Here is a 27,165-nt window from a genome sequence, read left to right on the forward strand (position 1 = left end):
ATCCACAGAAAGCAGCAGTGCTTGGCAACAGTGTGATAAGCAGAAAAGAAACGCAGAGTTCTAAAAGCATTGGCCAAAGAAGACTCCCTAAAGAAAAAGGCATCGAGTTAGGGCTTGAGGGCTGGGGGGCCTTACGACAGGAAGCTGAGAGGTGCTGACGGGAGAGAGGCAGAGGAAGAGGCTATCAGAGGCCTTCTGTTCCTGGTGGTTGTGTGCTGGGGGCCACAAGCGGGCTCTTCAGGGGCCAGGCCCTGGCTGTGCTGCTGCATGCTGCAGCAAGGCTACCACACTTGATACGCCCAGCAGAGTGGAATGAGTTTGGTCTTCAGTGTCAAACAGGTGTGGGTTCAGTTCTTGTCTCTGCCACCTACCAACTCTGTAGCCTGGGGCAAAACATTTCACCTCTCTGATACTGTGTGCTTATCTTAAAAAAAAATGGGAGTCATGTTATCTAGTTCATATGGATACTGTGAGTATCAAAAGTGAAAATGCATGAAGAGCAACTATTCAGCTAAGACCCACAAGGTCCCTTTTGAGAAGGAATGCCTAGATCAATAAAAGAGCTAAACAGATAAACATCAATCTCAAAATAACTCAAGATCTTTATTTATATTTTTTAATTCCTTGAAGGGAGAAACAATGATCAAATCATCATTTCTTTTTTTTTTTTTAAGTGTCCATTTTATGCCTTATTCCCTTCACTTCATTCACGTGTCTCTTTCATTTGGCACATAGTAGGTCTATATTAAATTATCCTTAAAATCTAAATAGTTTGGAAAATATTTCTATATTTCCAAAAGTTAGCTAGCCATGGGACCTCTAGCCTTTGCCTGCTTCTCCCTTCTCCAGTAGTTAAATGATCCGTCCCTGGAAGATGGGCAAGAGTATAGATTAAGAGATTTGTTCTACTAATTCAGAATTACTGTGTTTCCTCAACATTAAGACCTACTCATAAAATAAGCCCTAGCAGGATTTCTAAGCATTTGTGCAATATAAGCCCTACCCCGAAAATAAGACCTAGTCGTGGCTACGCAGCGTATCTGCACAACCCACACATTTCGTCGCAGAGTGGTAAAGACCAGCAGCCCTTCTCATCTGCCCCATGAGAACTCTATTGCTTGACATGAGAGATTGGGGCCAATGGTTCTAAAGGAAATAGAGTCGCAAGAAATTCAGGTTTGGAGAGTTATGATGATTTTCCAGAAGAAGATGACTTGACTATATTTAAATAAATATAGATTGTTGTACCATACTTAAAAAAAATAACTTAAAAAAATACTTAAAAAATATATATATAAGTATATATATATACTTAAAAAAATAACACATCCCCTGAAAATAAGCGCTAGGGTGTCTTCTTGAGGAAAAATAAATATAAGACTCTGTCTTATTTTGGGGGAAACACGGTAGCTCTTCTAGAACATGTTTCTGTTGCTGCCATTCAACTCTGCACTGTGCTGTCTTCTACTTAACTGAATTTCTAGTGATAGTATAAAGAGGTGGTTTTCAATTTTAGTGAGAATTTTTTTTAAGAGTTAAAGTAGAAATGGGCTAAGAAGGTTTCAAACCTGCTCATCAAACCCCATGACCATTTCTAAACTATAATAACCAAGACATATTGTATTGTATGAAATAGAGCTTCCTCCTAAGCCCCTTCTTCTTTCCTGGAAACAAGGGTCATTATAATGTATCTCTGGATACTTGCAAGATTTAATAACAATAAACAGTCACATTGAGGGAGGAATAAACAACCAGCAGACAAAGCAAGCAACTCTCTATCGTGGCTTTGGCATATTACCTACATAGTGTGCATAATACAGAACTTACTATTGAATATTGAAGAGGTTTGCTGTGTTGTGAAGTATAAACTTAGCCTTGAAACAGCAAAAACACAAAGCAAGCTGTCTTATTCACATGCTGGAACATACGATTAGTACGAATCTTTCAAAAACTTGGCTACGAGTAATGCAAATAAAACTATTTTAAAATGTCATAGTTGCTCTCAAGAGACAGTCAGATATGTTCTCTTATAGTTACAGAATCTCCAGGTCAGGTTCTAGGAAGGAGTTTCTTTCAAAAACCAAGCTGAGAAATAAGCAGTGTTGCTGCACCAGTGTGCCACAGTTTGACCACTGTTCTCCTGCTGCTGCTGATGCCTTGGGTGTGCACTGAGACAGGCAGCAAGATCAAACACTCCTGAGGGTCTGTAAAGGCTCAGCCCTAGAATGGACAGGTGCCACATATGACTATCACTAACCCGCGGTGTGTGAGACTACCTACAGGGCCTTTGCACTGACTAAGCCCCTGCCTGAAAGCTCCCACTTCCTTCCCCTGGCCCCATTCTCCCACTGCAATCCTCAGGAAAGCCTTCCTGGGACTCCAACGAGGCCATCTTCCTCATTCATGTGTTCTCGTATTTGGACCGACATATGTGATTCTCTGGTTGAAGTTCATCTTCTCTATGAACTTAAACTGCAGAAAAGCAGTATCCCCAATGCCAAGCACAATGCCTGGAAGACAGAGGCTCCCAAAGGTTAGTTGAACAAATAAAAGAATATGTAATAGCAAGAGAGGATGATGTGGAGATTGTTAGAGGTCAGGTCATGGACAGTGAAGGGGCCTTAACTTTGAACTATGTTGTAAAGTGGGAGGGAGGATGTGGATTTAATTTACCTAGGAACTACATAGTTTTCTAAGTGGCTTCAACTCTGACTTCTACCTGATGAATAAGGTCCCATAGTAAAGGGATCGGTCTTTCAATAACCTATGCAAATTGGTTCAGACCTTCAGGCCAAGGCCTAATAACATTCAGCTAGAAACCAAAAAAACTCCTGTTCCCTGGAGATAGAGTCCAGGCATCATTGATCCTTTTGTTCCCAGCCTTTGGCATATATTTAGCCTTCCGTGAACTCCACAGTCCTGTCTGTGAGAAGTCGGGTAAAGCAACACAGATGTGCACCTGGGGGTAGAGACATAGTAACACAAGAATTAACGCAGCATGCACACCTGAGTCGCGCCTCTCCAACAACGTGGTCCTTGAACGTGTTAGGTGGAATCGAATGAATGAATTCTTCCCCTGCAGTAAACCTTGAGAAAGAATTTATGTCGCATTATTTTCTGACCTCCAGAAGAGAGCATTTAATCAGTCATTTTAATATAAACGGAATTCCCAGCCAAGTTATACTTCATCAGGACTCTGATGATTCCTGCCAGAATTAAATCACGTGGCCCCAGTCAGTGTCAGGCCCCAGCATGGGAGACCAAACAGGCGAAGGAAAATGTCTGTTTCTTGCAGGCAAGAGATATTTTAAAAGAGATTTTAAAACTGCTGTCAGTTGCTTATTGGACTGAAATTTCTATGCAATGGTAGTTAGTTTGCAAATAAATATGAAGTTCTCTAATGTCTGTTTCCTAGATCTTTTCCATCATCATCATGACCATTGTTATCATATTATGACTATTAAAACCATTCCTTTACTTTTATTTACTAAGTCTCCGAGTAAATACTTTTGGGTGTCAGTTCTCAAAGTGAGAGAGAGGGCAGAGGAGAGAGGAGGAAAGAACCATCTTTCTATTTTAATTAGGAAGAGCACATCATAACTCTCAGCATCTCACAGTGTCCGAAGATGACCTATGACTAGTTGTTTATTTTCCTCTATGCATTTTCTTTACATTGTCTTGTCCCAAAAAGGATATGAGGTAACTTTAAAAATACACAATACAAAAATTTAAAAAGAATTAGCTGAATAAATTGCTGCAGAGAGAGACAAAGGTAAAGGCAACTCAATGAGAGAAATAAAATTCAAATTCACTCTGTGATCAATAGGTTTCTTTTTTTTTTTTTTTTTTTTTGAGACAGAGTCTCACTTTGTTGCCCAGGCTAGAGTGAGTGCTGTGGCATCAGCCTAGCTCACAGCAACCTCAAACTCCTGGGCTCAAGCGATCCTACTGCCTCAGCCTCCCGAGTAGCTGGGACTACAGGCATACGCCTCCATGCCCGGCTAATTTTTTCTATATATATTAGTTGGCCAATTAATTTCTTTCTATTTATAGTAGAGACGGGGTCTTGCTCTTGCTCAGGCTGATTTCGAACTCCTGACCTTGAGCAATCTGCCCGCCTCGGCCTCCCAGAGTGCTAGGATTACAGGCATGAGCCACCGTGCCTGGCCAGTAGGTTTCTTAAAATGACAATCCAGTTGTCCAGAAGTGCAGCTGCCCTTAATGCAGAGACTTCCTGGGCCCTCCTGTAGAGGGCGTGGTGGAGCACAGCGCAAGCAAATTTTCCCAGCATCCCAGGTATTAGACTGTGATTGTCTAGTTAGTATGAGGTAGAGTTGATAGCAAGAGACAGGCTCCTCCCTTCCCTCCCAAAAATAGACAGGCTCCCTAAAGAAAAAGACATCTGGTTATGGCTTGAAGTCTGAGTAGCCTTATGACAGGAAGCTGAAAGTTGATGGGGCGAGCGAGAGAGGCAGAGGCAGAAGCAGAAGCTATAAGAGGCCTTCTGTTCAAGGCAATCTAGACTTAGTCTACAAATGCATCATATTCTTTAGGTAGGCAATCTTGTGAACTTCTCTCAATAGAGCCTCTGGTGAATGGTGGGAGGCGTTACAGAAGTTATAATTGCTGCACAAGAATCCTCTACTGTTGGCTCAGTGGGGTGACAGAGGAGGAGAATTCTCTCTGGTGACTCTGCCATGAGAAGTTACTATCCCACCATAAAACTGACGCTGCAGTCAACTGTTTTGTCATTCTCTTCACCCCTGACAATTAAGCCCCTATCCAGTACAATCCTTTGGAATGTAGTTCTTGACTTGAGCCAGTCTAGGGAAGAAAGGATTGGTTACCTTACATCAATATCCTTCTAGAAAGACCAAGGGAATGGGACAACTGTGGAACTCATGAAGAGATTTAAGTGGCTTGTTGCTAGAACATTCTTGTATTATCAACACCTGAACTAAACTGCAGATGGCTTGTATTACAGCTTCTAAGATACACTTTTTAGCATTGGCCACATGCCAGACATTCTTTTAAGTACTTTATATGTAGGCTTTTTAAATCATGGAGCCATAGTATGGTATATCTCATTGGAGTTCATTGGTAGGCTGCATTGTAGATACGATTATTGTTGATCATCTCTGGATGGGAATCACTTGTGGATGCATAAACCACAATGCCAATTTATTTATTTGAGTTGTTCTCTATTTAAGGCATGCCCTTTCCCAGAACCGAGGTAATGCGGGAAGCTTGGAAGCTATTCATTATTATTAATAACTAAAGCTTCAGCATGAGTGAACGTACGGACTATCATACTGTAGGATATTGTGGAGGATATCATACACATTATATACATTCTCTTTCTTTCTTTCTTTCTTTCTTTCTTTCTTTCTTTCTTTCTTTCTTTCTTTCTTTCTTTCTTTCTTTCTTTCTATTTCAGTATATTATGGGGTACAAATGTTTAGGTTACATAAGTTCCCTTTGCCCCACCCGAGTCAGAGCTTCAAGCATGTCCATCCCCCAGATAGTGAGCACCACACCCATTAGGTGTGAATATACCCATCCCCTCCTACCCTCTCCCACCTTCCTGACACCTGATGAATGTTATTACTATATGTGCACATAATGTTGATCAGTTAATACCAATTTGTTGGTGAGTACATGTGGTGCTTGTTTTTCCATTCTTGTGATACTTCCCTTAGCAGAATAGGCTCCAGCTCTGTCCAGGAGAATACAAGAGGTGCTAGATCACCATTGTTTTTTGTGGCTGAGTAGAACTCCATGGCATACATATATCACATTTTATTAATACACTCATGGATTGATGGGCACTTGGGTTGTTTCCACATCTTTGCAATTGTCAAACAGAAGAAAGAATCTCAGGGATTAAAAATATGTACATTCTTTTTATAAATATCTGGAGAAAAATTCTCTTGAATCACAATAAAATGAATAGCTTTTTCTCCTGAAAATTGCTTTTAGCTTATTATGTCCATCAATCACATGACCTATAATCTTTATTTCTTAGCATTTACTACTACTAAGTTCAGATCAAATGTGAGGTTTACATCTACTAAAACCACAGGACATCAAGAAATGCACTTTATGTATTATCGCCACTCAGGTTTCAACAGGACTCAACATACTTTTTCTAGCTACATTTTCCTTGTCCTTATTTTCCTTTTCTATCCACTGCTTTTATATTCTTGTATTACTTATTTCTGTAAGGCATGTTAAATACGTTTTGGAACAGCAGAGAAATACACAAAAATATAGTATGTAAAAATTTGTCTTTCCAAGAGACATAAACATGATTTCACTACAGTGTTTGGGTATTTTTCTTCTTTAATCTACCTTGCTTCATCTCCAGAGATATTTTCAAAGGAGTATGAACTAGTCTTTCATTTTAGGTGGTAGACAGGGAGGAAGAGAATGGGAAATGATGGATTATGAAGACAAAGATGACTCTGTAAGTTAACAATTGAAGTAAATATGAAATCATATTTAGTGTGTAAAAATGTTATATGCTATTGTGAGAATTCACTATAAGGTAAGTTTCATGAGAGCAGGTTCATTGTTTATTGCCATATCCCCAGCATGTAGAATAGAATCTGGCACACAGTAGATGTTAAAACAATATATTTAGAAAATGTGAATATAATATATTTGGAGTTAAGAGAACTTGGTGAATAGCAAAGAAATGATGTTATATATCAGTTATGTAACCACAAGACAATACCTTTTGGATTCAGTTTCAGCATTTATAAAATAAGGCTTTTAGAGTATATATTTACTAAGATTCTTTCTAACTCTAATAATCCTTGCTCTTGTCAAATCTAATGGCATAGTTAAACATGTGAATGTAAATATCTATAACAATTTGTGAATTTTGTTTTCAAAATAGGATATCCAGCTACATTTTCAGAGGCCCTGGTAGATATGAATACACAAAGGCCAAACACCGCACCTCAAAGTAAGTACAAAAAGGCTTTCCTCCTACAATTCAAAAGAGACAACATGCACAAGTTTTACTACAGCTTCTATGATGTTGAGGTTTGAGCAAAGGTTATATTTTTCAGTTGATGTTGATATTTTGGTTTTAAGTTACTCTGTAGTGACAATACATTTAAGTGACAGTCCCCATAATCTTAAAAATAAGAGTCGGTGATTTGTTGTTATATTGTATCTTTCATATATAAAGGGATTTTAAGACAATATTTAAGTAATCTTCCCAATACTCTCAGTGATCTGAGTTGACAAGAAGAGAAAAAGAAAGCAAATCAATGACAAGTTGGCATTAAACATAAACTACACCACTTTTGCTTAATATGCAAAAGTGTTCCTGAATAGGGAACATTTGCAATTTCAGATTTCCCCAGAGTCACAAAGATTAAAAATTCAGTGCATCAAAGCAAAGTTAAATTAGAGCTTTCTAAAAAAGTTGGATTCTGAAAATAATTTTGTCTTTCAGCAAGCAATTCCAATGTGACTACACAAGGCTTCAACTATTCCTGGACCTCAAGTGGGACAGATGCCAAAAAATGTTGAGTATAACCATGAGTCTCTTGGAGTCCTCTGGGCTACATTTATTTGTCTGACCCATATATTGAACAACATCTATGTGCTTTGTTCATAATCATTCACAAGCATTAACAAAGCGTCTATCATGTTTAAAGTACTGTCGTAGGTGCTGGGAATACATTTGTGAACAAAACAGATCTAAGTCCCAAATTCTGAAGGGGAAACAGACAAGTGGTGATAGGTAAGATAAGTAATACGGAGGCAGCCAAGTGGTGGAGGGAGAAAGAGAGAATCAAGAGCAGAGGTGGGTTACTATTTAAAATGGGGTGGTCTTGAAAGGTCCTACCAAGGAAGGTGATATTTCAGCAAAGATATTACCAATGAAGCTGAAAGAGCAAGCTGTGAGTATATCTGGGGAAAGAGCAAACTAGCCAAAATATGCATGTAACTAATAAAAATGCAAAGAGGGAGCCTGATGTGTGGTACAGAAATGGTTTTATTGTTACTTTTAATCTGGCCAACTAACAGCAGTCTGTGGGTGCTGTTTTAGCAGGTATGGGCAGGAGCTGAAAAGGAAATATACTGACTCTTAGTGGTAGAAGACAAAGATCAGTGGGTGTTCACCAGGGATTTGAGGGTTGGGGGGTAAACCCACATGTGAGGGAAGTGGTGAGCATTGTGGAGAACAAGGGCATACCTCTAACCCTTGCTAGGGAGAGGCAAAGATATAAAATTCAACCAAAATGTTTGTGCTCTCATATTTTCTTGAAATTAAAAAAAAAAGAATCTGACTGTAAGAAGTCCAGATGAAGTATATAAATAAATGAAATTATACATAAAAAAAAAAAAATCAATGTAGTGGGGAAGTGTCAAGGAAGGTGGCTAGAGCAAAAAAGAAAGAGGCTGCTGGGTGCCACACGGGTATCCAGAACTCTGAATTTAACTGCTAGGCTCTTTGCCACAAAAAGTACATGTGAATGTCCTTTTGGAAAGCATTTCCAAAGTAGTACATTTTAAACATTTAAAAGTCTTTTAAACCAGCTGGTTCAGTCATCTCACTACTGGGAACTTATCCTTAAGAAATAAAGAGCAAAAAAGAATGTGTATAATACCATTCTTTGTAATATTATTTACTTTATCTCTTTGCTGCACCTCAGGTACACAGATTGGGATTAATCATAATCTTTAATTCAAGACACACTTTCATCAGTAGTCGGTGCGTGACCTCTAAAATTTAACATATTTCTTTTAATATATATCTTAATCATATAATAGACACTTGTGAACTCAAGTACCCAAAGAACTGAAAAGGCAGTATTCAAGAGAGAAACTATAAAAGGAGATACACAAATAAATGAAACTTAGGTGTCTGTCAAAGGCAGAGCAGATTATTGTGAAAAGAAGGGACTGTTCAGCAAATGGACCTATAACTAGTGTTTTATTCTGAAAATAATTTTGTCTTTCAGCAAGCAATTCCAATGCGACTACACAAGGCTTCAACTATTCCTGGACCTCCAGTGGGACAGATGCCAAAAAACGTTGAGTATAAACCTTGGGTCCCTTGGGGCCCCATTTATTCATCCAACTCATATATTTAAGAACATCTATGTGCTTTGTTCATAATCATTAACAAATATTCACAAAGCATCTATCATGTTTAGAGCATTGTTGTAGGTGCTGGGAATACATTTGTGAACAAAACAGATCTAAGTTCAGATCTGTTTTTTAATCAGAGAAAAAAGCATTAAAATGTACCCCTGCCTTGCACAATACACAAAATAAACTCTATGCAATGTCAGATATTTATGTCAAAAGAAAAACATTAAAACGTGATAAAATAAAAGTGAATTTCTTCTCGCTTTGGAGTAGGGAAGGGCTTCACAAAGAGGCTTATGGTATTAACCATAAAAAAAGACTTAAAAATTAGAATAAAATTAAGAAACCTATGTTTGTCAAATGATACCTTAAAGAAAGTATTAATAAAGCAAAAACTAAGCTATAATCTGTGTGAAGACATTTGCTACACACATAATTTTTAAAAGGATCAGGAATATATGATTGACAAAATTTTGTATCAAGAATATATAAAGATGCCTACAAATCAATAACAAAAAAGATTAAAAAATAGAAAATGAGCAAAAATGGCACATCACAAAATATGAAACGCAAGTATCTAGAAACATCTAAAGAAATGTTCAGTCTCTCCAGTAATCAGGAAATGTAAATGAAGATTAGAATCAGAAAACCATTTTACATGAAATCAATTATTGAAAACTAAGAAGTCTGGTTGCCAAACATTGGATAGGATTTATACAACATTCTATCAACATAATTTCTTAAATGTCACTGGTGTTAGTATAAATTGGTATCATCAATTTGCACCATATTTTGGCAAGCTGAACATGTGCATACTTGCAATCCAACAATTCTATTCCTAGATATATACCTCCTCCAAAATTAGTACATATTTGTAGGAAATATGTATACAAATATTGAGAAGAAATACTGTTGATATAGCAAAAACTTTAAATAATCTAAATGGCCATAGTCAGGAAGATAGATAAATGATAGTATATTCATATAATATAGAGCAATGAAAATATGAGTGAATGACAGCCATGTCCAACAATAGCATGAATGAATCATAATATTATGTTGAGTCAAAAAATGAATATCAGGTGCAACATATGATGTGATTTTTTTTTTTAATTTAAAAATAAGTATATCCAAATACCATATGGTTTAGGCATCATATGTGATAGAGATTTTTTTTTTTTTTTTTTTTTTTTGAGTCAGAGTCTCACTTTGTTGCCCGGACTAGAGTGCCATGGCGTCGTCAGCCTAGCTCACAGCAATCTCAAACTCCTGGGCTCAAGCGATTCTCCTGCTTCAGTCTCCCGAGTAGCTCGGAATACAGGCATGTACCAACATGCCTGGCTAATTTTTTCCATATATATTTTTAGTTGGCCAATTAGTTGTTTCTATTTTTAGTAGAGACGGGGTCTTGCTCTTGCTCAGGCTGGTTTCGAACTCCTGACCTTGCGCAGTCCTGTCACCTCGGCCTCCCAGAAAGCTAGGATTACAGGCATGAGCCACTGCACCCGGCCTGTGATAAAGATTTTTAAGCTATGTAAGTGACTAATACACAACATTCAAGATGGCATTTGCTTTTGATGGAGATACAAGGAATGGGACAAGGAGAAAATATTTATGGTGTTATTTATAATAACCCCAAGTGCGTGTGTGTGAGTAGGAGTGAGGAGATGAGGAGGTGTTAAAGAAAAATATGGCCAATAACAAGAGAATATGGAATCAGGTAAGATAATAACTCACTGAAATATTAAGAAACCAGTCAAAAGAATAGCCATAATGTTATTAACCAAGCCAATAAATCTCATTATATAGACTAAGGTTTGAGCTAGGAAGTTTTTACCAATTGAATATATATTGAGAATAAAAACATTAGTCAGACTGAGGATGAAATTCCATACTTAATAGATTTACATTTATACCTTATGGTATTAACATAAAATTCAGTTGTTTGTAATAAACTCTGCTGAAAATGTCTTTTTTACCTGCACTGGTTGTTTGCCATCTTTCATTCTTGAGACTATAATACAAGTAAGTTCTATGAGATCTTTTTTTGTTTACCTGTATCCCCAGTGCCTAAGATAATGCCTGGTATTCAGTTAGTGCCCAACAAATATGGTTGAATAGATACATTAATCAATACTTATTGGTTTGGGGGTAGAAATTTTACAGCAACAGGGATAAAAGTTTATTGAAAAATGTCATAGGAAAAAGCTGAGCTCCAAGTCAAATTTATGCCATGATTATTTATAAATTATCTTATATATATATATATATATTTTTTTTTTTTTTTGAGACAGAGTCTCGCTTTGTTGTCCAGGCTAGAGTGAGTGCCGTGGCGTCAGCCTAGCTCACAGCAACCTCAAACTCCTGGGCTCAAGCAATCCTTCTGCCTCAGCCTCCCGAGTAGCTGGGACTACAGGCATGAGCCACCATGCCTGGCTAATTTTTTATATATATATATATCAGTTGGCCAATTAGTTTCTTTCTATTTATAGTAGAGACGGGGTCTCGCTCTTGCTCAGGCTGGTTTTGAACTCCTGACCTTGAGCAATCCGCCCGCCTCGGCCTCCCAAGAGCTAGGATTACAGGCGTGAGCCACAGCGCCCGGCCAAATTATCTTATATTTTAATTCTCAGCATAATACTGCTGTCTGAAGTGTTTCTTTTATTTTATGCATTTGATTTTTTTTATTGAATTTATGCTAGAATGTAAGACACACAAGAACAAGAACCCAAACCCTTTTCTCTCTTGCTCATTGCAGTGTCCTAATGTCTGTAACAGTGGCAGGTTTACAGTAGGTGCTGGACAAATGTTTATTGACTGATGGAAAGGATGAGTACATATGAACAAGGACAAGGAAGAAACACACACACATATACAGTGAAAAGAAATGACCAACTTAATTGGAATTTTTGAACTTTTTATTTGTTTGATTTAAATGGTTGGTACAATATTATGTATGCCAGGAGTTTTTTTTTTTAAAAGGATTCCTTGACATCCTTTGTATCAGCATGAAGCATAGAGGTCACGCAAGGTACTCTCTGTCCAGGAACTGGGAAATTGAAAGGGTATTGCTCAAAAGTCTTGCTTTATAATTTACACCAGTGTAATTTTGGTCTGTTTAATAGATTTAATAATGATGTAAACAACTGTAATTCTTCACATTTTCTGTCCTTTCTCGTTTGAAAACTTCATATATACTAAAACATCTCTTTATCATTCTTACCATAAAAATAGCCTTAGAAATTGTGAAATCTAGAAAGGGACTCTAAAGCCCAACAAACGGTTTTTCCCTGGCAGTGTAGACCCCACATTTTTTCTTAGGCAAAAATAAGAAGAGTTTATAAACTAGTTGCCATTTTTTATCCATAACCTTAGAGAAAAAAATTCCCTGCAGTAAGTTGCTCTGTTTGTGATTGTTCACAAAAATATATTAGGATCCAACAAGTTAATATTGATTGCTCACTCCCAAACCATTTTTGAAACATGTTGCTACTCGTTGGATTGGACTGTAATGTGACATCCAATATTGGATGATGCATTTGGCAAGATTCGTGGCAGGCATTGGTAATGGGATATTTTTCTCTCCCCGTATGTTTATTGCAGTAGATTAATGAAATGGTTAGAGGCAGAAAAAGAATGATAATGGATGCATTTCTGGTGAAATAAACCCCCACTATCAATGTTCCTAGGGCCCTTACTATTTGGTGACATATTCCATGGGATATTTGGCTTATGTATACATTTTATGTAGTTTATATATATTTTGGATGTCACTACAAGATTCTGAGTACATTTACTGACATTTATAAAAATATGTTTTGATATATTCTTTTGTTGTCATTTTGTTTATCACCTTGAAGGAATCTAGGCTGGGATGCAAGAATATTGGAATCTAATTCTAGTTTAGCTTCCAAGCTTCAAACAATTTGGAACAGAAATGCATATTTTACTTTATTCACCTATGAAATGGCAATACTTAATCTGACAATCTAAATACTCAAAATGTGTAAGGTTATTGACATCCTGGAACACATTTTTATCCTGACACTCAGGTGATCTGGCCACAGAGCAGAAAATTGAATCTTAATTACTTTTTTCTTTCTCATTTCCCTTGCCATCCATCTGGTCCAGTGGCTTAAAACCACATTGAAACCAGTCATTGTGTCTAAGTTACACAGCAGAAAAATGACATAAGTCTCCATGGACCTCTATGCCTCCAGCTCACCCAGTTACCAAAATCTACAAGCCCAAGCTCACCATCAATGCATGCTCACACATGCACACACACACATACACCATGGGCCTCAGAATGTTTCTGATTGACCTCATAAGGAGACTTCATTCTGTTATTTGACCATGCATTCCTTGTCCTTCAAAATAGACATACCCTTATTCTTAAATCTTACAAATTCATTTCTTATCCTGCTCTTGGTCCTGGCTGATTCTTCTCAAGCTCTTGATAGCTGTGCTTAATAATTTCATAGCAGCCCCTTGTATTTTTCATAGACAGAGAGATTGAGAGGCTAGAGTTGAGGGACTGAGAGTCAGTGGCAGGAACACAGCAATTCCAAGACCTATGACAATGCTGGGCCCTGCTTCTGTTTTAGGCTACATGACAATCCCTGAAGTCCCTCTGTTCCTTACTGGCTGAGATGCTGATTCTCTGAACTCACCATTTTTGTCCTCAAATTATAAAATCCCAAATATCTTGGCTCACATTTCATTCTATTTCTTTGGTCTCTAAAACACTGTTCTTCTCCCATTCTGTCACCTAGATCTTGTTAATGTAGTCTCAAATTAAAAATTTATTCCTCTGATTTAAAAATTCTGTCTTCCATTAAAATACAGGCATACTTCAAAGATATTACAAGTTTGGCTCCAGACTACTTATTGCAAATGGAGTCCTTTCCCCAACATATGTTTTTGTCAGCTTTATCAAAGATCAGTTGGCTGTAAATATGTGGCTTTGTTCCTGGGTTCTCTATTGTGTTCCATTGATCTATGTGTCTATTTTTATACCAGGACCTTCCTTTTTAGTTACTATAGCCTTGTAATATAATTTCAGGTCAGATAATGTGATACCTCCAGTTTTGTTCCTTTTGCTTAGGATTGCTTTGACTATTCAATCTCTTTTGTGTTTTCATGTGAATTTTGGGATTGTTTTTTCTAATCTGTGAAACGTGACATTGGTATTTTGATGGGAATTACGTTGAGTCTGTAGATTGCCTTGGATAATTTTTAAAGATAAGACAACAATGAAGTTTGCCACATCAATTGACTTCCTGTCATGAAAAATTTGTCTGTAGTATGACATACTTTTTGATACCGTTTTACCCACAGTAGAACTTTCAAAATTGAGTCAATCCTCTGTAACCCTGCTGCTACTTTATCAATGAAGTTTATGTAATATTCTAAGTCTTTTGCTGTCATTTCAACAATATTCACAGCATCTTCACCAAGAGTAGATTCCATCAACTTTCTTTTCTCATCCATAAGAATCAAATTCTCATCTGTTCAAGTTTTATCATGAGATTGCAGCAATTCAGTTACATCTTTAAGCTTCACTTCTAATTCTAGTTCTTGTACTATTTCCATGACATCTTCAGTTGCTTTTTCCACTGAAGTCTTGAACTCCTCAAAGTCATCCATGAGAGTTGGAATCAACTTCTTCCAAATGACTGTTAGTGTTGATATTTTGGCCTTCTTGCATGATTCACAAATGTTTCTAATGGCATATAATAGAATGCTAGATTCTTTCAAGAAGGTTTTCAATTTGCTTTTCCCAGTTCCATCAGAGGAATCACTGTATATAGCAGATATGGCTTTATAAAATGCATTTCTTAAATAATAAGACTTGAAAGTAAAATTTACTCCTTCATCCATGGACTGAAGAATGGATGTTGTGTTAGCAGTCATAGAAACAACATTAATCTCCTTGTACATCTCCATCAGAGCTCTTAGGTGACCAGGTAGATTGTCGATGAGCACCAATATTTTGAAAGGAATCTTTTTTTCTGAGTAGTGGGTCTCAACACTGGGCTTAGAATATTCAGTAGCCATGCTGTAAGTAGATTTGCTATCATGCATACTTTCTTGTTCCATTTATAGAGCAAAGGCAGTGTAGTTTTTAGCATATTTCTTAAAAGCCCTAGGATTTTCAGAATGGTAAATGATCATTGGCTTCAACTTAAAGTCACCAGCTGCATTAGCCCCTAACAAAGAGAGTCAGCTTGTCGTTTGAAGCTTTGAAGCCAGACATTGACTTTTCCTCTCTAGCTATGAAAGTCCTAGGTGGCATCTTCTTCCAACAGAAGGATGGTTTGTCTATATTGAAAGTCTGTTGGTCATTATAACCACCTTCACCAATTATCTTAGCTAGATCTGGATGACTTGCTGCAGCTTCCTCATCATCACTTGCTGCTTTACCTTGCACTTTTATGTTGGATATGGCTTCTTTCCTTATACCTCATGAACCAACTTCTGCTAGCTTCAAACCTTTTTCTACAGTTTCTTCACCTCTCTCAGCCTTCATAGAATTGAAGAGAGTTAAGACCTTGCTCTGAATTAGGCTTTGGGTTAAGGAAATCTTGTGGTTGGTTTGATCTATCTGGACCACCAAAACGTTCTCCATATCAGTAATAAAGCTATTTTACTCTCTTATCATTCATGTGTTCACTGGAGCAGCACTTTTAATTTCCTTTAAGAACTTTTCTTTTGCATTCACAACATGGCTAACTGGCCAAGAGGCATAGCTTTTGGTCTATCATGGCTTTTGTTATGCCTTCCTCACTAAGCTTAATCATTTCTAACTTTTGATTTAAAGTGAGAGACGTGCAACTCTTCCTTTCCCTTGAACACTGAAAGGTGTTATTAATTGACCTAATGTCAACATTGTTATGTCTCAGGGAAGAGGGAAGCCCAAGGAGAAGAGGAAACATGGAAGAATGGCCAGTGAGTGGAGCAGTCAGAACACACACAACAGTTTTATCAATTAAGTTCACTCTCTTCTGTGGGTTCAGTTTGTGGTGCTCCGACACAATTACAGTATTAACATCAAAGATCACTCATCTCCAGATCACCATTAACATATATAATAATAATGAAAGTTTGAAATATTGCAAGAATTACCAAAATGTGACAGAAAGACATGAAGCGAGCACATGCTGTTGGAAAAATGGAGGCAATAGACTTGCTTGACACAGGGTTGCCACAAACCTTCAATTTGTAAAAAATGCAATATCTGTGAAGCACAATAAAATGAGGTATGCCTATACCAATTTCTGGGAGCTTTGTTGGTTTCTCCACAGCTAGGGCACAGGCCCTGCACTTGCAAAGCTTGAGAGTGTCATTTTCTTTCATAGTCGGGAAGAGAATAAAGGTCCCATCTGTGCACCAGGTGTTCATGGTAAGAGTGAGCACAGTAACTAGCACCAGTGTGTGCATCTTGGTGGCAGATGTTGTGCTGGCTCAGTACGTATTCACCTTGAGGAGGAATATGGGACAAAAGACCAAGATCATCAAGATCCTTGTAACCAGGCCTTGTATCTCTGGGTATTGTTTGCCATCCTAAGACAAAATCAAATACAAAAGAACTCAGAATGCCTTAAAGAAGATCAGATAACTAAGAAATGACTCATCAAAATCTGCTGTACATGTAAAAATGATCTCAGAATTCCAGATTTCCAGATAAGATCACTTTGCATAAAGAACTGTGGCTTTATCAAAGGAGAAGCTGCCAAACTTCAGATAATAATGGACTTTGATATGATACTAAGTAGATTTTCTAAAAAAGGGGAAAAGATGCTTAATGTGTCAAAATATCATTGAAAATTATAAACCAGTCACAGGAGAATGTCAAAAAAGTTATTGCAACTAGAGGAAAACTATGATGCTATTGAAGTAGATTCTGTTCTTACCATGGAAGAACCCTTTTATGTCAGAATAGTATGCTAACTTACATAGTTTCTTTGATGAACATCCTTTACCAAAAGCTAAATTTGAGAAAACTGTGGAAGAATCTGATGTTATGGTCAAGGAAGGATATAGGAATTTACTTGAGAAGCTCCAACAACACAGTATCCTTGTGTTCGTATTTTCAGTGGATATTGGTGCTGTACTAGAAGAGGTTTTCAGTCAAGCTGGTGTTTATCATCCAGATGTCAAAGCAGTGTTCATTCATGGACTGTGATGAAAACGGGTGCTCAAAGGATTTGAAGGAGAATTAATTCATGCACTTAACAAACATGATATTGCCTTGAAGTACACAAGATATTTCAATCAATTAAAAGACAATAACAACAGAATTCTGCTAAGAGACTCCCAAGGAGACTTAAAAAGAACAGATGGAATTACCAAACTTTCTCATTCTGAAATTAGATATCTAAATTATAGAGTGGATAAACTTTCAGAAAAATATTCTTTTATCAAAAGATGAATCATTGGAAGTAGCCAACTCTGTCTTACAGAGGATTCTATAAACAAGTATTCTTCAGGCTGTTCTGTCCTATTGAAACAATTGAGGCAAGAACCCTTCATCTCTTTGTCCTGCTGACTCTTATTTATAATACATTTTTGGTCTTGAAGTTTTTCCTTTGCATATTTAAGTATTTTCAGACATGTGGAATCCATCAACTGGAAGCTGCATTTTCTTCACCTATCTTACCATGCTCCCCCCATTACCTTTTTTAAAACAGATTTAAAAAAAATTTTTTAAACCTCATGAAGTCAAAATTAGAAAAATAACTCCCTACTTTTCCAAAGTAGCCTTTGTAGTTTAATTTTATCAGGCATTAGTTTGTGGAGTCTTTTTATCCTGGGAATGTTCATAGAAGCCTAAAAAGAAGTTTTATGAAATGACCAAATAATTTTCATAATTTTAAGTATTGCCATGTTTGTAATTTGTAATTGTGCTGATGGTATCATGATCCCCTGAAACAGTGCTATCTGTGCTTATTTTGTTTGGGGGAAATCAATATTGAACAGAAAAGCCTGGGACTTTGTATTTGGTGAAAAACTATTGGTGTCTGCATATCACAAATCATTACAAAATGGTCTATCTTGACTCACATAATAAACATGCAATGGAAAATATTTATTTTTAAATACCCATTTTCTTTAAAGGGATAGCACTTACAACCATTTATACCTTAGCATAAATTAATATATCCCATTCTGTCTTTCAAACATACTATGAAGAGATACAAAATAAAGACATCAAGCTCTAAAAGTTAAGCAGTTAAGGAGACACTATATTGAGAAAAAAAAAAAAAAAAAGAAAAACTCTATAAAGTTATCCAGAACAAACTGCCTCCTTCATAATTTTACATAAATCCAGGCTTGGTCCCAATAGCTCTTTAATCATTTGTTGCTCTTTGTCAATCAAATTCCTGGTTAATGGCTTAACCATTAAAAATGGTCACCAAAAAGGCTTCGTCTACCATCATCTGTAGTCCTTGGTAGTCTGTCTAGAACAAAGAAATTAGTCAAGATCATGTGTGCAGGATCAAAGAATTATATTGAAGATAAGAACATGTCCCTAACCTAGTCAGACTCAAAACAACTAAACATAAAACCACCCTTACCTCTGAGGTGACATCAAATGGAAGTAGGTATGACAATTATCCTGTAAGCAAGCTCTAGAAAGCATTGATCACACCTCTTCTAGAGGTCTCAGTCCCATAACTTTGTCAGCAGCTGCAGCTGCTGCTGCCATCTGGGGAGAAACCGAGAAGGGGCATTGGGGTAAGAGATGTGTGTGTGTGTGTGTGTGTGTGTGTGTGTGTGTGTATTTGTTTTGTTATATTTTGGTTTTGTTCATTTGTTTTGGTCTTGACACACAGGAAAGCATTCAACTGGGAAAATCATCGTGTAAGCTAATGCTTTAAATAAATGGGTGTAGTATCTTTCTATTGATTGCAACCATCTACTACTATAGCTATTTTACTTTACATTATGCTGCAGGCCTTTTATCAAATACAGATTTGTGGGGCCTGCCAACAAGTGGGTCTTACTTGCCAGAGGTGGAGCAATGAACAAAATGAGTTGATAGATCTATTTCAAAAGCCATGTGTGCTGCCTGAGTTTGCTGCCATCAATTCAAAGGAAAAGTTTTCGTCTAAATGCCTCAAAAGGACTCATTAAGCAGCTAACAAAGCCTGTGAACATAGAGGCCTGATAACAGCTGACATATTTCAGTTTTCACAGTTGAGCAAGAGTATGAGCTGTCCCACAAGTACAAAGTATTTTCTTCCCTCATGCATGTTCTACCAGGGTCTTCAAATCCTCTTGGCACTTTTTCTTGACTAAAGGCCTCCATAACACACCTGGGCTTTCATTTTCTCCCATTCTTTTGGCTCATCTATAGAATGGGTATGAGAATAGTTAAAATACCCTCTCTATTGCTGGAGGAACCTCTCCTAGTGTTTTTCTTACAGTTTTTTTTTTTTCCTGCTTCTAGGTGGCTATAATTAAATGTCCCTTTTAGAGACATCTGGGCCACAAGCATCCTCTCAACTCTCACTATATTTGGGGAGATTCTAGTGTAAAATTGCAGAATATTTCGATGATTTTGCTTTAAGTATTCATTAATATCTTTTTATATAATTATTAAATGCAATTAACAGTCAAGGAGAGATAATAGAGTAACTAGACATGTGGAGATTGACTCTTTCGATATCTTCTTCCTTTAGCGGTTTCGTGGACACCCAGTGAAATGCACAGCTCATTCCCCTCAGGCACAGGCTCAGCACTCTACGGTGAGTAGCTGTGGGAATTTGCAGACATGGAAGGTAGTGGTTTGCTTATTTGGGCAGACGTGGGAAAACAAGAACTGATAAGAAGCCAATCTCAGATAGGTATTCAAAAGTGCATCTTGATGATGACAATACATGGAAACAAAATTCTTCTAAGCGATTCAAAGAAGATTTAGAGGCTGTCTTAGATTTTTCTCTATTTTGTTTCAAAAGGAAATCTACACAATAGCAGTCACATCTACGAAAAATACATTTCAATTTTTATCTTTCTATTGGAAAATAGAATGATTAGTCAACATAGGTTTATCTAGTCTAATGCTGCAAAGGAATTTTTATTAACCTTATCAAACACATGGGGGTGAGGAGATTCAGTATTTTAGTCAGCTGAACCTCTGACAGCCTGAGAAAGTAGTGGTAGGGTTTCTCTATCCATGACCCCATCTTATGGCATTTTCTCAAAACACTTAAGTTTCTCATGGAGACTCTTTAGCAGATATTGTTTTGTTGTTTGGAAGTGTGCAACTTTTTTTTCTTTAAACCAATAAGAAATTTCACTTCTTTGGTAGTTATTAGATCCCAGGATTCCAGCCTTGCTATAAATTGGTCCATAGTAAACTTTACACACAATATTTTAGGGATATTCAGACCAATTAAACTCAGTTTCCTCTAATAGCACATGAAACCCAATCATGATTTTATACCACTTAATCACTTGAGATGGCTATTAGAACCAGTTCAGATATATTCTTTCTATCCCTAGATGACGTTTTTACCAGTACAACTACAGCATTTTCAGAAGTCCCCACAATTATCAATGGATCTACTAAAAAGAATCATGTCCACATCACTGGTGAGTCATTTGCCATATTTTTTGGATTTTATGTTTTGTTTAATCAATAAATATTTATGGAGTACCTACTATTTGCTAAGCACTGTGTAGCTGTGGGTATATAGTGAAGACACTGGCTTCCTGAAAATTATAATCTATTAGAGATTATATATAATAAATAAGTAATCACACAATTAAATTTATTTATGACAAGTATTCTAAGGAATTGCTAGAGTCTAATAGAAAGAACTGATTTTGATTGAAGATCAAGAAAGGACTCCCTGAGGATATGATATTTAAATTAAAACCTGAAAAATGAATAAGAATTAGCCAGCTAAATGCTGGCAAGAAACATTTTAGGCCTGTGAAAATATATTCTGAGAAAGAGACTCAGATTCATTGGAACAAAGAGTATATGTGTAATTCAACTAATAAAATTTTGGCCAGGTGCGGTGGCTCATGCCTGTAATCCTAGCACTCTGGGAGGCCAAGGTGGGTGGATCGCTCAAGGTCAGGAGTTCGAAACCAGCCTGAGCAAAAGTGAGACCCTGTCTCTACTATAAATAGAAACAAATTAATTGGCCAACTAAAAATATATAGAAAAAAATTAGCCGGACATGGTGGCTGAGGCAGAAGAATTGCTTGAGCCCAGGAGTGTGAGGTTGCTGTGAGCTAAGCTGATGCCACAGCACTCTAGCTCAGGCAACAGAGTAAGACTCTGTCTCAAAAACAAAACAAAACAAAACAAAAAAAACTAATAAAATTTTGTCAATAAAAATTATAATCCCTTATTTTATATCATAAGAAAGCAAGAGATTCAATAAAGTTAGGACCCTCTCAATGCAGGTTATAACTGTACGTTCACAGGCATAATCAACTCCAGGAGTGCTCACTTGGCTATTGAACTCTCCACGTGGGCACATGCTTATTTCATATCAAAGGTCATTCGATCTTTCCATCAGTGGAGCATCATCCTGCATATACTATGGCAACAGAGCTGCAAACTGAGGCACTATCAATATTTTAAGGTATCAGTGCCTTAAAGAACTGTGTAATTTAGAGATGAGTCAAGATTTGAGCTTTGCTTTTCCACTTAGATATTCCTGAAAGCAATGGTCTCATTTTCTGTAATATATTTGGTTGGAAGATAATTTGTAGGCATTTATGTAAAACCTACTTACAACCTTTTGTTCTTTTATTTCTCTAAAACTTTGGAGGTAAAATGTTATATTCCACCATATTGCCAATGTGGAGCCTGGTAAATTTTGACTTGACTAAAATAGAATGCAGTCCTGAGTTGACCATCTGTGCAATTGCTTCTTTTATGATCATGCTACTCTAGTGGTTTAAACTACTGTGAACTCTCTAGCCATCTGTATATACAAAATACCACTTGGTTGTGTATTATATAGAACAACATGAGCTTCCAGGGAGTCTCCAGTGTCTACTTCAACAGAGTTGAGGTAAAGTGAGCATCAGGAAGACCTTGAAGCCCTGGATATGTGTTGTATGAAAAGGAAAAATCTTCAGCACTTCTAATCAATGCTAACATGATAACAGTGTGGTAGCATCCCAAATTCAAGTTCAGGTACCCAAATGCACAGCTAAAACCAAATATTGTGACATTGCTGTTTGGAGACAGAGAAAGGTTTATTCAATTTGGCCAAAGAGAGAAGATAGGAGAGAAAAATCTCTTAGATCTGCCTTGTCACAGAGATGAGGTAGTGAGCTTCTATGCAGGGTGGAGGTAAAGTAGGGGGAAGTCTGTGCTGCTTTTAGTCTCAGATAACACCTTGAGTAACCAGACTTCTGGGCCTCACCAGCTAGTTGCAACTTTCATGCGCATTCACTCCTTCTGCAGAACAAACACCTAGATTCTTCTCGTGACCCTGGAGTTACCTATCTCCACCTCTTCACAAAGACACCGTGCGTCAGCAGTTAATAATTGCTGTGAGGACGTCAGCAGTTAATAATTGCTGTGAGGACGAGGGATGCTGGGCAGGAAGCAAGCAATTAACATGTACCAACAACCAAGGGCCTAGTCCTCTTTTACATTATTTCAGTCATTAAAAATACTGATGTACTAAAATCTCCAAGGGTCCAACTATAATGACACACAGCTGCAGTCCAAACTACATAAAATATAGAAAAGATTTGATAGTTAATCTTAAGCTATTTATTTCGAGTTAATAAAAAAAGATTTAGTAACTAATATTTTAAATCCAGTTCTTTAGCATTCATTTCTTGAGATTTTCCTGTTTGAAAAATTATGTAATAAAAACTGGGCAATAAAACAAATTAAAAACCTTGTATCTACCTACACGCAGTTTACTATCTAGTTGAAACAATGAAAGAATACCAACCTAGATGACTTTTTTCCCAAATGATTCAAGTAATCTAAATATTTAAATATATATTTTTAATATATAAGGAATCTCATTGGAGTATTGTCAGAAATAATAAAAGCCTGGAAACTACTTAACCATCTAACATTATGGACCGATTAAATACACTTGGTAAATCCATTGAACTATCTATTAAATGATAGAATAGAATGTCATTTAATAGAATGAAGTAAATCTCCATGCACACTATGGAAAGCTACCAAGAATGTTTTTTTAAGAAAAGGAAGCTTCGAAACCAGCCTGAGCAAGAATAAGACCCCGTCTCTACTATAAATAGAAAGAAATTAATTGGCCAACTAATATATATAGAAAAAATTATCCTGGCATGGTGGCGCATGCCTGTGGTCCCAGCTACTTGGGAGGCTGAGGCAGGAGGATTGCTTGAGTCCAGGAGTTTGAGGTTGCTGTGAGCTAGGCTGACGCCACGGCACTCACTCTAGCCTGGGCAACAAAGCAAGACTCTGTCTCAAAAAAAAAAGAAAAAGAAAAGAAAAGGAACAAAGGGATAGAAGAGTGTATATAGTATGCCCATATTTGTAATAAAAGAGATATATATTCATGATTCATATATATGCTTATATATCCATAGAAAATATCTGATAGGATACATAATTAACTATTGAAAGTCATTGCCCCTTGTGTGGGTGACAAGGCAGAGACGTCCCCCAGAGTATGACTATAGCCAATGTGCACTCCATGGCCCTTGGAGAAAATATGTTCCAGGTAGGAGAAATGGTTCAATTAATCCTGTTTTCCAAATGCCAAAGTTTGACATTAAAGTTCATCTCTCTTTTTGCCCTTTTCAGGTACCGTGGTTAATAAGCCTAAAGACGGAATGTCCTGGCCAGTGATTGTAGCAGCTTTACTCTTTCCCTGCGTAGTATTGTTTGGTATTGGAGTGAGAAAATGGTGTCAATACCAAAAAGAAATGTGAGTATAATACTTAGATATGTAGAAACTGATAATTTTGCACTACAAAATAGTTACCAGCACAATATATTACTACTATGTGGAACTCTACAGAGTAATATTACTATGACTATGCTGATAAATATATTATTTATGTATTAGGGTACTGATAAATATTTCTGTGAGGACATAAGGCTCACAGAAGCTCAGAGAGGCTAGGTAGCTTTCCCAGCATCACACAGCCAGGTTAAGTACACAGCTCGTGACTCAGCATCCTCTCTGCGTTGGCCTGGTCAGGCTGGAGCACCTATCGGATAGAGCGAGTCCATAGGCATGAAATGGGAACCTGATCTCACCTCAACTCAAAACTAAAATGGATTTTTTTATTTTAATCTTCATTATTTTTTCATTTTCATGCATCTTTGAACCACCTGGGCTCAGCTGGGCCTAGATGCTCAAGTGTGAAATTGAGTGAGAAAGGTAATTTTAAGAGATTTCTGGCTGCTTTTTACACAGTGGGCTTTTACTGCCCTTTTCCTTTTTCCCTGAGCAGAAAAGAAAGTAAATTTTTGTGGGGTTACCTTTTTCATTTGTTTGTTTTACTGAAATACTTTCCAAAATTCTTCTCCAATCAGCAGTCTGAAATGGCATGTAAGGTTAAGCCTCACTTTCTGATTTGATATTTGGGCTCCATCTGGATCAGGTCACGAGTGGAGGAGACACAGGAGCTAATCTTCCACGTATCTTACTACCAAGATAACACTGAGCATTGTGCCCTATGAGCTTTCCTAAGAGTATCCTTGAAGACACTACAATCACATGCAGGGAGTGTTTCATGGTGAATAAAATACAAACCAGTAGCCAGAAATCCTGGGATCTTATCCAAGGACTACATCTTAGCTACCACATGATTTTGAGAAATTCATAACTTTTCTAAAACTTAAAAGTTCATATTTCTTAAAATTGTATCCACCTCTTGATGTATGTTAATTCTCCCTTAAAGCATCCAAAAATTGGGTAATAGGGGTTGAAGATCTTCATATTAAAATGAGCAAATGAGTATCTGGAAATCTGGATGTTTTTAATTGTTCTGCATTCAAATATCTGTGTCATATGGAGATGACAAGAACCCCCCGATACACCACATTACCACATTAAGATGCTATGGATTGCCAGGGCATAGAAGTGTTTGAGTGATGGACATAAAAGATGCTCACAGATATATTTCTGTTTCCTAATATCGAGATAACTGTAGCATTTGTATAGCTAAATCCTACATTAACTTACCTTCTTGATACATTTCAGACAAAGAGATGAATTGTGCTAACATAAAACAGTGCTTCATACAAAGGTGACTACAAGAATGTTCACTGACTCAAAGAAAAGGGATTTAGGCATTATCCAGCCAATACTCAGGGATTGAGAAGAGCTTTACTTTCCACCTCTGTGGTATCTCCACAGTACTCAAGGAGTGTGTGGGTAAAGATCGGGTAGGGTTAGAGAAGGTTCTATGTGAAAAGCTTCGGTCTTAAGTCCCAGAATGTTAAGATTTTTGTCTCTGGAGAAATGTTTTAGTTCACATAAGAGAAATACTACTTCTATTAGGAAGCAGTTGCCATGGAGAGTATCAGTCCTGGTTAATAGACTTCAATTGCTGGTCTGGTTCTCTTGAGTAAGAAGTTTAAAGCCTCTGAGCGTCCGTTTTAGTGGTAGAATGATGACAGTAATACCCAGTTCCTAGACACAAAATAAACAATATTATGATAAAAATGTTTTGCAAATTGGAAAGTACCATATAAATGTTAATAAACAGTATGATCATGATATTCGAATGGCTGATAACACTAACAAGCAATGGGTTAAGCCAGCAAAAAAATTCTGAAAGAACTAAGAGGGTGTGTCTCTTTCTCACCAATCTGTCTTCCCCTTAAAAAAAAAAAAAGTGAAGAAATATGACTCCCTCACATTCTTAGCATTCAAAGAGCAATGTTTTGTTCCTAGCATGGAGAGACCCCCACCTTTCAAGCCACCACCACCTCCCATCAAGTACACTTGCATTCAGGAGCCCATTGGAAGTGACCTGCCTTGTCATGAGATGGAGACTCTCTAGTCCTGTGAGGCTTACCACACAGCAGCACTGTGCTGGAATTCTATCGAGAAGGTGGATACAGTGCTTTCTTAATATAAGTTCCCTCAGCCAAGCCTCTGCTGCAGCTGAAATGGATGTTACAAATGAATGAACTGTCTTCTCAGCAATTTGCCCTCTTTCATCTGTATATACCTGAAATTTAAACAAGAGTGAAAGGATATATCATGCTCACACCCAGTGCAATCTGTAAGGGTTTTCTTGCTTATGTAAAAGGTGCACATTAGGCTGTTGTCTTTGAAAAATACACAGTGTTTTCATGTTTCACTTTAATTCTCTGATTGATGAGACAATTATGGTTGCAAGCATATGCCCATACTAGATCCTCCACTTTTAAGGTCATCTGCCAATGTTCTAAACTATTTGCCCAAATTATGATAATTTCAGAGTTTTGTTGCATTGCTTCAGAAAATTATAAGAAGAAAATGTAAGAGTTCTAGCGCGAGTTCCAAGTAATGTGGAAGCATGGCTAGTCTTCACATTGAAATTCTGTTGTTTCTTTTCACTGAAGGAAAATAGAATACCTTATACAAGAACACATTTGCATCCTTCATCCTTCCTCCCATCAGGGTCAGACCAGGCTCCTGTCACATGGACAAGGATGCAAAGGGATCATAAAGTTAACTAGCCAACAACCAGGTAGCCTGTAGATATAAGACTTCGCTGACCTCTAAAATCATATGAGCTAAGAGTGGTTTCATCCTCAGCTTTGCCTGTCTCTATATGTGTGTGTGCTCATCACACTAGTACCAAGCTGTTTTGTAAGTAAACAAGCAGCCTAACCCCAATTCAACCCATCTCATTTCAGTTATTCTCTTATTTATCTTGGGACTTTCCTGTTCATTCAACCTGCCTGTTTTGATCTGTCCTGAAACTGCTGAAGAGCCTCATCTCAGAGTAGCACTGATGAATTAACCCTGCTCCTACCAATCTTTTGCAAAACAGCTTAAGCAGAGTATAGAGGTGACAGAGAACAGACCTAGTCAGCCAGACGTGCTCTGTAATCAACAA

At 37.2% G+C, this 27,165-nt stretch overlaps 1 protein-coding gene across 1 annotated transcript in view; it reads left to right on the forward strand.

Moving 5' to 3' along the window:
• Window positions 1–26,427, forward strand: part of CD96 (CD96 molecule) — an 85,811-nt gene extending 59,384 nt beyond the window's left edge. The window contains exons 9-15 of the mRNA XM_020287615.2: window positions 6,902–6,970; window positions 7,469–7,540; window positions 8,985–9,056; window positions 19,803–19,868; window positions 20,626–20,715; window positions 23,906–24,029; window positions 26,010–26,427. Of these exons, the coding sequence (XP_020143204.2) occupies window positions 6,902–6,970; window positions 7,469–7,540; window positions 8,985–9,056; window positions 19,803–19,868; window positions 20,626–20,715; window positions 23,906–24,029; window positions 26,010–26,118 (602 nt within the window). The 3' untranslated portion in view covers window positions 26,119–26,427. The remainder of the gene's footprint in view (window positions 1–6,901; window positions 6,971–7,468; window positions 7,541–8,984; window positions 9,057–19,802; window positions 19,869–20,625; window positions 20,716–23,905; window positions 24,030–26,009) is intronic.
• Window positions 26,428–27,165: the final 738 nt, after the last annotated feature.

This window comes from Microcebus murinus, chromosome 1, assembly GCF_040939455.1.
Source record: "Microcebus murinus isolate Inina chromosome 1, M.murinus_Inina_mat1.0, whole genome shotgun sequence".
Taxonomy (NCBI): domain Eukaryota; kingdom Metazoa; phylum Chordata; class Mammalia; order Primates; family Cheirogaleidae; genus Microcebus; species Microcebus murinus.